The sequence below is a fragment of the Zingiber officinale genome, chromosome 8B (genome assembly GCF_018446385.1).
Source record: "Zingiber officinale cultivar Zhangliang chromosome 8B, Zo_v1.1, whole genome shotgun sequence".
NCBI classification, from domain to species: domain Eukaryota; kingdom Viridiplantae; phylum Streptophyta; class Magnoliopsida; order Zingiberales; family Zingiberaceae; genus Zingiber; species Zingiber officinale.
This window is the reverse complement of record NC_056001.1, coordinates 103310957-103324134: the sequence shown is the minus strand read 5'-3', so window position 1 is coordinate 103324134 and position 13178 is coordinate 103310957. Positions and strand designations below refer to the sequence as shown.

At 33.5% G+C, this 13178-nt stretch overlaps 1 protein-coding gene across 2 annotated transcripts in view; it reads left to right on the top strand.

Moving 5' to 3' along the window:
• The window catches only part of LOC122016215 (vacuolar protein-sorting-associated protein 33 homolog), a 56443-nt gene that overhangs the window by 22646 nt on the left and 20619 nt on the right, over positions 1–13178 (top strand). The window contains exons 10-15 of one of the 2 annotated variants that reach the window (XM_042573447.1): positions 1847–1941; positions 3100–3151; positions 3260–3316; positions 5988–6050; positions 6121–6227; positions 6884–7006. In XM_042573447.1, the coding sequence (XP_042429381.1) occupies positions 1847–1941; positions 3100–3151; positions 3260–3316; positions 5988–6050; positions 6121–6227; positions 6884–7006 (497 nt within the window). Of the gene's footprint in view, positions 1–1846; positions 1942–3066; positions 3152–3259; positions 3317–5987; positions 6051–6120; positions 6228–6883; positions 7007–13178 lie in introns of both variants that reach the window. The other variant, XM_042573446.1, reaches the window with a different exon arrangement.

Here is a 13178-nt window from a genome sequence, read left to right as displayed (position 1 = left end):
AAAATATAGATTTTAAATTTATATATTATAGTGGCAAAAGATTCAACAATTACTAAAAATTTGACGAGATAATATTAAAATTTGAACTCAACCGTTAACATCTTAAATATAGCTTAATAGTATCTATAATGAAGGGGAGCTTTGACAGTAAAGTTACTAGTCATGTGATTTTGAGGTCATAGACGTTCGAGCTACAAAAATAGCCTCTTGGAAAATACAAGATAATATCGCGTACAATAGATTCAATGTGGTCTGACTCTTCTTCGGGACAACTTTGTGCACTGGACTGCCCTTTTAGTAAGCATTTATAACAATTAAATAGTTGTAAAAATATTTTAATTAATATATTTAATATTTAAAAAAAATCTGAAACGTTATTTGCATGACACTTATCAACACAAAACAATACGTTACCGAAACTGAATTGTTCTTGTCATAAATTGTAACTCCAGCCTTTTCCACCATTTTTCTAATATATAAAATTTCAAATAGCAATGGAAGTTATTGAGCTGCCATTTTTACCTCTGCATGCCACCAGGTCGATACAAACTTGCATTTCATATTGTGACTTTTAGATGTATCGCACTAAAATTAATATTTTCCCACTTGTATTGGCCTTTCCCTTTTTTTTTTTCATAGCTTGTCTTTAAATTCACTTCATGCTTGAATTCAAAATTCATTTCAAATATTACTTTTTTGGCAAAATCATGTCTGCAACTATTTATATTAACTCTGAACAATTTTGCTCTTTTTTTTGTTTGTTTGTGTTTTGGTTGCTTTCACTCATTGGTAGGATTAACTGTCTTTCATGAATTTTTTTGCTTCTCTAAACATTTTATATTCGTTCTTAGAATTTACTATCCTTCACATCATGATTTCAATATATGGTGGTATAGAAAATAGCAAACCGTGAGTATGATATGGATGTAAATTATTGTTGAGGATAAACAGGTGGAAAATTAAACACAGTTGAAGTAAAAAAAGATATCAAATATTGCATAAAAGTGACAGTCCTAGATTCCTACTAACACCGTAGATTAAGATTATTTCCCTAAACTTAGTTGTGTAGATGATACTGTTTGGCATAATGACTTAAGGATTTGCATGCCTCAGATAGTAATCTTCCAAAAATAGAGAAAAGAGTAATGTAGAATCAAAGACTATATTGAATGAATAAAACAATAGTACAGGTCCTGATTTAAAGGCCTACAAATGCCTAGTCTCCTAAGATTCGATGTATAAAATTTTTTTCTGAAATAATAAAACTAAAACAATAACAATTTTTTATGAGTTTAAAGTTTAACTATGACCAATTTGGTTTGCTAGATCATTTTACCTTTTTAAAAAGAACTGAAAAAGAAAATTATTACCTTTGGCATCAGTAAATTTGTATGTAAAACTCATTTTGGGTTCATTTAGTTTCTTGTGAATTGAAATTGCTAACCTATTCACCACCATTTATGTGGGCAACTGTGTACATTCAAAATTTGGCCACTATCTTGATGTGCATACTTATTAATATGCCTATTAACTTGATGATGTCCTGAAAGATTGTTGCTGCTACATCACCTAAAAAATGAGTAATTGAATAGTTCTATTCCCTTACTTGGATGATAAATTCCTATTATTTTCGAACTAATTCATGAATAAAATCTGGCAAATGATTGGTTCTGTTCGTCTGCAGTGTTTAGGGGATAATTTGGATGAAACATTTCTTTGGTTTATTAAAAGAATGTAATGAACAATTTGTCTGGTACTATTTTATTAAAACTTTACTCAATCATTTGACTTTTCTGTAATTCTATTGCACCTCAGTGCTACCATAGTGAAAATTGCTAATATGTAGATTTTGCAAATCAATAATGGTTCAGTGGAGGTTGATACCACTGTTATGGGCAGCCAGCAAGATGGAAAAAAGGTCAAGGTTCCTCTGAATTCTAGGTATATATTTAGTCTATTCATGTGAGATTAAGTATGCCTATAATATTTATAAAATTTTCATGATAATTTTTTATGGGATTTAAATAAATAAATACAATTTATGTTTATTTTTTTATAATTAATTTCTCAATATTGAACCATGGTGTGTTTGCCTAGCATTGAGTGGATTAAGTCTTGGCTATGAACTAAGGACCCCATGAGCATATGGGGAAATAGAAGGGTAAATTCTTAGCTAGAAAAGGTCTTCCTCAAATATCCTAACATTACACAATGAATTATTGTTTTTCTAATAATCATACACATTGAAGGGGAGCCTTGGCGCAACGGTAAAGTTGTTGCCATGTGACCAAAAGGTCACGGGTTCGAATCCTGAAAACAGCCTCTTGCAAAAAGCAGGGTAAGATTGCGTACAATGGATCCTTCCCTGGGACCCCGCATAGCGGGAGCTTCGTGCACCGGGCTGCCCTAATAATCATACACACTGTCACACACTAGGTCCATAAAAGTTGTCTTTGGGCCTCCCCGGGAATGCAGGACATGTCATTGTTCTCTCTTACCTTGTTTGGAGTTTTCCACTCCGTGAGGCATCATAGATAATTGAATTAGAGATTACTTCCTGTTTCTGGGACAAACTATTTAGAAATTTTTTCTTGCTTTCTGTACCTCGAAAAATGATCAGCAAATTTTAATTGTTGCTTCTTAAAAGACATCATTGAATGATTGTAAAAAGAAGAAGAAAATGCCATTTAATAATCTAAATAAACATTTGAAGAAAGCAAAAAGGACAGTGGTTTGGATGCATTTGATCAAACATTGAACTTGTGCTTTTAAGATCCCTTGTTGAGTTTCTGTAAAACTTAATACACAACATAAACATTTTACAAAAACAGATTGGTAGATATTTATGATGGATTTTTATTGCTAATAAAAGTGAGCAATTCTTTTGTTGTTTACCACTACAAGGGTATGCCCATTTTTATTAGAAACACTTAGCTGGCCGGAAAGGAATTTTGTGTATTGTAGATTAATCTATGCATATGGAATTTTAGGTGCTGCATTTTTCTCCATTCATCCTACTAGAAAATTAAATTGAAGTTCCACTTTTAAGTTTCTAATGGAGTATAGTTGTCTATTCGTTTTTTTCCTTTGTTTCCCCAGCGACAAATTGTTCAAGGAAATTCGAGATATGAACTTTGAAGTTGTGGTTCAGGTTTCTTGTTTCACCTTCTTGCTTTGATTTCGGCATTGAACTTGCTTTGCACTTTTATCATTAATCATAAACTGTTAGTTATTCTCTAAATCATGATAACAAGTGCAGGTTTTGCGCCAGAAGGCAACTTCAATTCAACAAGATTATGCAGAAGTTAAATCTCAAGTAAGTACCATCATAAAGCTCTTTTCCATTAAAATGCTAGTTTCTTCATTTCTTAGTTTCTCATGTTAAAAGGCACACTATTTGCACAAATAAAGGTACAATGTCTTAATTTAGTCCCACATGATGCGTTTGGAGCTATTAAAGGAATTAATAGGCTCAAGAAATATATTATTAATTTAGCTTTAAATATTTTTGCTTAATGGTTGAGCCTAACAAATGTATGAGTTAGTTATCGCATTTGATGAGATACATGTTTTGTCATTGTGGTATTGGAGCCATCTTGATCCTAAATATTTAGGTACTTGGAAAAGGATTCATGTGCCTTGAAGGAATTACAAAGGTTCAAAATCTTGAACCGTGTCAAAGTTTTGGTCTTTGATTGGAACAGTACTATTTTAGTATCATGTCGATGTTTCGATGCATGGTGCCGATAATAGATTGGAGTTGAAGAAGGAAGGAGATGAAGCATAGGACGAAGACATTGTTTTAAATCTTGTACCATGCCTTGCGAAACAATCGAAATATATCATTTTGGTAAATTATTGAAATTCGATGCCACTTAGTACATTTTTTCCTCCTTCAACCTCCAATCTGTCACCGACACATGCATTGAAGCGTCAGTATCGAACAACCCCTTTTCAATCAAACATCGAAACTACGGTATGTCTCAAGATTTTGAACATTCGTGTTGAGTGGTATTGAATTTTGGTGATTTATCATAATGATACATGTCGACCGTCTTGCATGGCATGGTATGACCATGGGAACCACCATTTTACCTCTCTTTACATCAAGGAGTGATTGTTTATTCTAGCATGAGGGCTAGACGTTAGGTCTTGGCAAGAGCATTGGGCCTTAAGTGACCAAGATTATCACAATACTAAATTAAGCAATGAAGCAAATTTATAGACTTGGATTAGCGAACTAATACTCAATTTACACATTTAGGTGGTGTTAGTTCTCTTATTTAGATTAACCTATGATATAGAGATGAACTTATTCTAAGCATGGTATGGCATTTGCAAATGGTTTCCTTTTTTATTACAAAGTTACCATTAGGCCTTTTATGTTACTGGTTATGTGTGTTTACATGAGTTAGACTTTGAATCTTCATAGTGGAGTCGAACTATAATTTGGGGACATTATGATGTATGAGCATGAAGAGTTGTGGGATAATGAAGGGGTTTATGGTCTTAAATGAGTGAACTAACTAGATTTTAAGCTAGTGACTGAACTTAATAGTTAATAAATGAATTATATGGCACAATTTAACATTGACACAATGTCTTGTTAAAAATCTGATATTGCTTCTAAATTAATTTCGAATTTATTGGAAAAACACACATGTTAAAGGACATGGTTGTGCTATTAGATACTTATTCAGTGATTGTTACTAATGCCTTAAGATGGATCATGGTTACATTTTTTTGTTAGTACGAAGTTTGGTATGAGTTCAAAATGGTATCACCTCAGTGCTGATATTTGGCACCGACCGAACTTTGTTGATGTGGTCCACTCTTTTAATCCTTTCCTATTTAGTTTATTTACTTTTAGAAAACAATAATATAGTCAGTTGAAGTGAAAATTCACAGAACCAATTCTTTACTACTCTCTTATTAGTAGGAGTCTCTACTAATACTTGAATGAGGGTCTTGTATTGGGCATGAGGATAGGTTATTTCACCATTCAGAGTCAAATCAGCACCATAATATTTCATCACCCAAATTAAATACTAGTGGAACGTTTGGTATTTGAATCAGTTAATCTGCATATCTATCACTGCGACTTGCTTGGCAACTAAGAGTTCGACTAGCATAAGTGGAACAAAACTGTAGCAATAGGAAGACTGAGTATGATAAACTTCAATCATGGATATGATAAAATTTCATGGGTTTATTGATTACAACATATTATACTATTGAACTATCTAAGCCCTTTGATTAATCAAAATTGTATATTTAACATCTACTTTTTTGAATTGAGCATGGATGCTCATTAAATTAAGATCACACAAACAATTGAATGCTTCTGCTGAGAGTTATGTTTTGCATTCAGCAACTAATTCATTCCATAGTTGATTAATATGAAATTATGTGAAGCACTGGTGAATCAGTTCAAAGTTCCAACTTAAACCAAATCCTCATTTGCAAGATCATATCCAGTCTTCCTTTCTCATAATATATATATATATATATATATATATATATATATATATATATGATTCTCTCATCATTTTTTTGTTAGTGTTATTGTTGATGTTTTTGGAGTTAAACAACTTATTTGGGTTATTTTGTTTTAGAAGAACATTTTTATCTACTTTTGGTATTCTAGTGAGTTTGGGACATAGTTAGCAGTATATTTGTTTTCTAATTGATGAAGAATGCTGCTGCATCTATCCTGTCATATATTTTGATATACTAGGAACTGTATTCTGCACCATATAGTTTGTGTTTGAATGACTGTATCTTTTAATCTACTTTGCTAGTGAATTTGGAATTAGTTAGCGGCATATTACTTATCATTTTCTTTTCTAACTGATGAAGAATGCACTTCCTGTTATCCTGTATTAAAGTTTGACATAGCTGGAACCATATTCATCGCTGGTATTTAGTTTGAATGACCATACTTTTATGAATATTATTTACCTTATCATCACCCATTTATATGGCAGTCGCAATCAGTATCGGAGCTGAAGGATTTTGTTAAGAAATTAAACTCATTGCCTGAAATTGCTGTAAGTGGTCTTTTATTTAAATTTTGTTCAATGCCATTTACATGAACTTATGGTTTATCTTTTTCTCCAGAGACACGTAAACCTTGCTCAACATCTGCAATCTTTTACTTCTAAACCATCTTTCCATGCTCGACTAGACATAGAACAGACACTTCTTGAGCTCCAGAATTATGACATGTAAGCTAATGCATTTTTCTTTGAATTATTTATTAGCCGAACTAGGAATTGTCATTATGACAGTTTTCTTTGTCCTTTTTCTATTGAGATGCTTTATCTACAATAGTCAGTTCTGAGGACAATCATGTAACCTATTTTTACAAATTATACACTACACAGTGATAGTTACTTTAGAAGTTTGTTGTATATGATTTAAAAAATTTGCTGAATTTTCTTATGGAACTTTTACAGCCAAAGCTAGTGTGAGTCAATGGAATGTTTCTATCTTCTAATTTCTAGATTTATTTATGGATATTAGTAACTGAATCTTCATCAGATTTACTTAGGTAATACAATTGTGACGAGAAACCATTTTATAATCTCAAAGAAACACCAACTTGACTCTGCCAAATCTAGAAGGAACTCAACTAAGAAACATAAATTGATATCACAGAGCTTTGGAGACTTTCAAAAAGAATAAATGAAATAAATAGAAAGAAGAAAAATTAATAAAATGTAATTGACATCCTTTCTCTTAGGGATTTCTTTTCGTAATTGTAAGTAGGAGCCTAGTTAGACGTTTTAGAAATTGATATGGAACTTTAATGATTCTCAGTCTTTCTCTTGTCCTTTTTCATTTTTTACCTGCTTCTACATATGTATTTTTGAATGAGCAGATGCTTTGAGTACATTGAGGAGATGATTCATAAGCAGGAATCACTTGCCAACGTACTGCGGTTGCTGGTGTTATTTTCGATTACTAATTCTGGCCTTCCAAAGAAGAACTTTGATTACTTGAGGTAATAGCAATCAATCAACCAATTTATATTTGTTTGTTTTATGCACTGATCTTATTTATTGATAGATCAAGTTTTTCAGGCATGAGCTTCAAGAAAATAGTGAAATGCTATTCTGACTATCTATTCACATGTTTTTCTTGATATTTTGGCCATAGGATAACTTTTCCTTTTTGTTTTTATTTTGCTATGATCAACTAATTTATTTCTGATGCTTCTTATTTCTATTTTCTACTAGTGATCCTGTCTTCTTGATGGAGGCAACAAAGCTGGGGGGTTTTCTTTTATTTTTTACCTGAAAAATCATTCCTATTTAAATATTATCTGATGACAGTGATGAATTGATGATAAAAGAATAGAAAAAGATGCTTAAATTGATTATAATTACTAGAATGTAGCTTCAGTCAGAGTATCATACTATATCATCATCTATCTTCATTTTTTGAGGCCATTGGCACATGCTTTAATTACCTTTACCAACATTACAAGAAGAAACAGACGTACACCTAGGACAAACTTTTTGTAGCTGACATTGGTTTATGTTTCTGCTTCACCTGTTAAACTACTCCAATTAAATGAGATTATTTTCATTTTATTTATTTATTTTTTAGGTGGGAAAAGCATATTTGTTTCTTGAATGGCTCTACACTTTGAGACTAAATTTCCGATATCCTTTCTTTGTTCTACACTTAGTATTTTTCCTATGTTTTATTAAATTGTTGTTTTTCTAGATTTTAGTGAAGTATTAAGTATTTCTGTTTCTATTTTTAATAAGTACATCATATTCTTGAGTGGTATGAATTTTTTTTGTGGTTTATAAAATTTTCACTCTACAATACTATTATCTTCACTAATTCTTGTTGAATTTGTTTGTACAACACTATTGTCACTACTGTATTAATATTCCCATTTTTGTGAAGAAATCATGGTAGGTATTGTGATTCGTTTTGATGAACTATTTGAATAATGAATTGTATCGAATAATAGTTAAATCATTATTTTAAAAATTGATTCTAGTTTATGATAGCTTTGACATCTAAAAGTATGTTAAATATCATAAATTATATTTAATAACATAATAGAATAGATACAATAACTTAATGTTGATTCATAACAAAAGTATATAAGTTTATATCCTTCATTTATGGAAATGCACAAGTTATTCATTTCAATCCATTAATAATTAAAATGAAATAAGCTGAATTTTTTTCGTCAAATGTTTTTGATATAGAAAAGTCATTGTTGCCAAATGGAAAACAATTTGAACATGACATGAATTATAAGTCAGTGTTAAAATTTCCCATTATTATCATTATGTTTCTAAGTCACTATCAAATGTCCTTAGTGTCATTACATGTATTAATGTAACAAGAATTATATTCTTTTCCATGATTGTTAGGTGTTGAATTCACATTGGTTATCTTTAACTATGTCTCCTCTAAAAATATATTTTCCTCGTATCATTAACTCTGAGATTTCACTTTGGTCGACCATTATATTTTTATCAAATAATATAAAATTTACTATCTTTTCTTCTTTTTTAATAAATTCAATTTAATTTCTAATATTTTTGGTTTAATTAAACTTTGCTCATGACGAACCAGTCATGGTCGGTCCCAAGCCCGGATAAAGGAGCACAGTTATGTTAGGTTGTCAGCCAACGTTAAAACTATAACAAATGTTCAATAAATGGATCCATTAAACTATTGTGTTAATGGTAGGTTATTCTCCGGAAGGAACGCGTTGTAAGGTTCGATTATAACGTTTCGGCAAGAACCGCTATATTTCCAAAATTCGGGTGTAGTGCTAAATATGCAAGAGTTCGCATTGTAAGGTTCAACTATAACGTATCAACAAGGATTGCTACATCTTCCTGAGAACTTGGGTGTAGTGTTAAATAGGCAAGAGTTCTCACACCATATGTTGGATAAGAACAAATATAATAGGAAAATTAATAGTCTAAAATTTAGAATATGAAACATAGGAATTCTCACTGGTAAATCAATGGAGGTAGTAGATACGATAATTAGGAGAAGAATTAGTATTTTGGGTGTACAAGAGACAAAATGGGTAGGTGAGAAGGCAAAAATGATAGAAAACTCGGATTTTAAGTTATGGTACACAGGAAAGAGTAAAACAAGAAATGGATGGGTATTGTTGTAGATAGTTTGTTAAAAGATGAAGTTGTAGGAGTAGTTAGAAAAGGAGATAGAATTATACCCCTTAAGATAATAGTGGCGAAAGAAACTATGGATATAATTAGTGTATATGCACTATAAGTAGGATTATATAAAGCTACCAAATCAAGATTTTGTGATGACTTAGATGAAGTATTACAAAATATTCCGCCAAATGAAATAATTTTAATAGAAGGTGATCTAAATGTCATGTCGGAATGAAAAATGAGGAACATAAGATGGTACATGGGGGTTATGGGTTTGGAATGAAAAATGAAGAAGGGAAAATTATACTAGATTTTGCGATAGCATATGACCTTATATTAGCTAATACTTTTTTTTTAAAAAAAAGAGGAACACTTAGTCACGTTCAAAGTGATAATAATAAATCACAAATTAACTTTCTTATGGTTAGGAAGAAGGATAGAAAGATTTATAAAGATTGGAAAGTCATTCTTGGATAAAGTTTAACTACCTAACATAAGTTAGTAGTGTTGGATAAACGCTTCGAACATAATATCAATAGAAAGAAAATATATATAACTCTTAGAATTAAGTGGTGGAAGTTAAAAGATTAGAAACAAAATATATTTAAGGAGAAGGTAGGAGTACAAGTATTAGATGAAATATATGGTGACTCTAATACGACATGGGATAAGATAGTATCAAAGTTGAAAATAGTAGCTAAGAGTATACTCGGCGAGTCAAAGGGACATGCACCACTAAATAATGAATCTTGGTGGTGGAATTCGTTAGGACCCGTAGGACCAGCAAGAGGGGGGTGAATTGCCTGTAAATTAAAAATGGACCTTTCTCGATCTTTCAAACAAGCCTCTTGCACTCGTTGAATGCTTAGAAAGTTATTAGGAAATTAATACTTGAGTTGTTGAATATTTCTTAGGTCAAGGGTCTTTTTATAGCCCTTGGAAAATCTTATCCGAGACTGGAAGGCGCCTCCAACAAGGTGGAAGGCGCCTCTAAGGGAAGCGAAGATAAGGTTTTATCTTCGCTAACAGTTACATTTTGCCCAGTCTAAGACGTCTTCAAAGGGTTGAAGGCACCTTCTCACATAAAGGCGCGGAGGTGCCTCCAACTACATTGAGGGCGCCTCCAGCAGCTTCGCAACTCCCTTTTTCACTGCGTCGATCATCTGGGTGATTTCGTCCATCCGGAATTGGGATCACCCGGACCCATCTTTCGGCCTTCTCCTCCAGCAAGCTTCCGCTCCGACTTCTAGTCCCTCGGAAACACCGCGCGCTCCCTTTTTGTCTGCCAACGTACTCTTCCACAGCACCTCGTCTCTCGGACGCACCAAGCCCATCGACTCTCTCCCGTGCCGTCCTTCTCGCTAGCTGCGCCTTTCGCTCGACTTCTTGTGCTCCTAAGTTCCTGCACACTTAAACACAAGACATAAAATACACACAGGACCCACATGAAAACTACATCGGGTACTAATAATCTTTTCCTTTTTGATGTGTATCAACCCGAGTTAAAGTTAAGGAAAAAACATAGAGTTAATAAAGTCATAGTTAATATAACCTTCCCCTAGACTTAAGCTCTCAACTCTCATTCTCTCCCTTTGATTACATCAAAAATAAAGTTGGGAAAGACAAAGTTGGATAAAGAATTTGAAACTTTTCTAAGGGTTAAGGAAAAAATTTTCATGAAAAATTTACAAATGTTTTAGCACAAACAAATTATTTTGCACAAAAATATAGGTTTTGCTAGTTTAAATTTTTAAAATTCATTTTCATTAAAATAAATCCTCAAATATTTTGCAAATGAAATTAATATTCTAAATATGCATAAACATTTATTTAGACTACAAGAGATTTTGGGACCCAAAATAAATTTTTACCTACAGGGTTAATAAGAAATTTTTTTGGAACATATTTTTGTGATATTTTTCTAATTTGTCCCTTATGATATTTAAGATAGGCTTCTGTAATTTTTCTAGATAGTTTGATTAAGACATGTAGAATTTCTAGATTTTTTAATTTGATCCTTTAATTTTTTATTTTTTTCTTTAACTTATCATACATTTTTAAAGGGTAGATTTTTGTTAAGATTGTTTTTAATTCAAAATTTTCTTTTTTCAAGCTATTATTTTTTGATTTTAGCTTACATAATGATCTAGTCATATAGATTTAATGCCTGAATATAACTGGTCAGGGGTAGTAAACATACCTCACTTACCAAATTGGCCCTAAAGTCTGTTTCTTCCTCCTCGCTACAGCTTTCTCCTGAGGAGCCTCCCCCTTCATCTATGCTCTCCTCCTCTAAGTGACTTGCCATCAGTGCAAGTCCAACGTACTCCAAATCAGATTCTGATGACAACTAGTCCCAAGTCGCCTTCAGAGTTTTGTGCTTTATTGTACTTAGTCTCTTCTTGTTTTCCTTCTTCATTGTAGTTATAACATCTTATCTTCCTTGCTTTTCTTTTCTTTGCTTGCACTTGATTAAACTTATTAGTTCTAAAAAATTTCTTAAATTTTCTTACCATATAAGTGTTTCATCATCGTCCAGGGGAGTGTCGGCGTCTGATTCCTCCTTGGCTTTTAGAGCAATGTTGTTAGATTTTTCTAATTCTTGATTATCTACACAACGAGATTCATGAAGTTCGAAAGTTGAAAATAAGGTTTCAAGAGTACTTACCTCAAGGTCCTTATAGATGTAGTAAGCCTCTACTAAGGCTGATCACTCTTGAGTTCTCGGAAAGACGTTAAGTGCGTACCTTAAAGAGTCACGATTTGTTACCTTTTCTCCGAGGTTGTTGAGTTGAGTGATCAGGTCTTTGATCCTTGCATGGAGTTGGGCTACCTTTTCTCCCTTGTTCATCCGGAGGTTCGTCAACTGGCTTCGGAGGATGTCCTGCTTTGCTAGTTTGGCTTCCGAAGCACCTTCATGAAGCTCCAGAAATTTTTCCCAGAGATATTTGGCGGAGTCGTAGCTTCCAATCTGGCTGACCTTCTGGGGCGGAAGAACACTAACCAGATGGATCTCTGCTTTTCCATTAGCCACAAAGTCGGTTTGTTTCTTCTTCGTTCATATGTACGCTTCTTTCTCGGCTCCGTGTTGATCCTTAGGTGCTTCAAAACTATATTTTATAATTAGTAAAATTTCAAAATCAATTTTGAAGAATACCTCCATGCGCTTTTTCCATGTAGCGAAGTCTCCCTCAAATTTTAGCGGGTAGATGCTGGATTCGGCTATTTCTTTTGCTTCGGATGGTGGTTAGTCCTTTTGAAGCGAGTCTGGCTCTGATATCACTTGTTAGGACCCGTGCGGCCGGCAAGAGGGGGGTGAATTGCTTGTAAATTAAAAATGGACCTTTCTCGATCTTTCAAACAAGATTAGTAGCACAATTAAACTAAAGCAATTTAACAACTAATAAAATAAAGAGGCAAAGGAAGTTGCTTGGTTACAACCTAGGTGGTTATTAATCCAAGGCAAAAGTAAGCACTAAAAATCTCCTTCGATGAAGGTGGAGAAGCCTCTTACACTCGTTGAACACTCAGAAAATTACTAGGAAATGAATACTTGAGTTGTTGAATATTTTCTAGGTCTAGGGGTCTTTTTATAGCCCCTGGAAAATCTTATCCGAGGTTGGAAGGCGCCTCCAATGAGACAAGCGAAGATAAGGTTTTATCTTCGCTAATGGCTACATTTTGCCCAGTCTAAGGCACCTTCAAAGGGTTAAAGGCGCCTTCCATGGGTGGTGTCTTCCATAGGTGGTTGAAGGCGCCTTCAACCCTGTTGAAGGTGCCTTCCCATAAAAAGGCGCAGAGGCACCTCCAGCCACATTGAGGGCGCCTCTAGTAGTTCCGCGGCTCCCTGTTGGCTCTTCCACCGCGCCGATTGCTTGGGTGATTTCTTCCCTCAGGAATTGGGCTCACCCGGACCCATCTTTCGTTTTTCTCCTCGAGCAAGCTTTCGCTCCGGCTTATTGTCCCTCGGAAACGTTGTGTGCTCCCTTCTTGTCCGTCAGCGTACTCTTC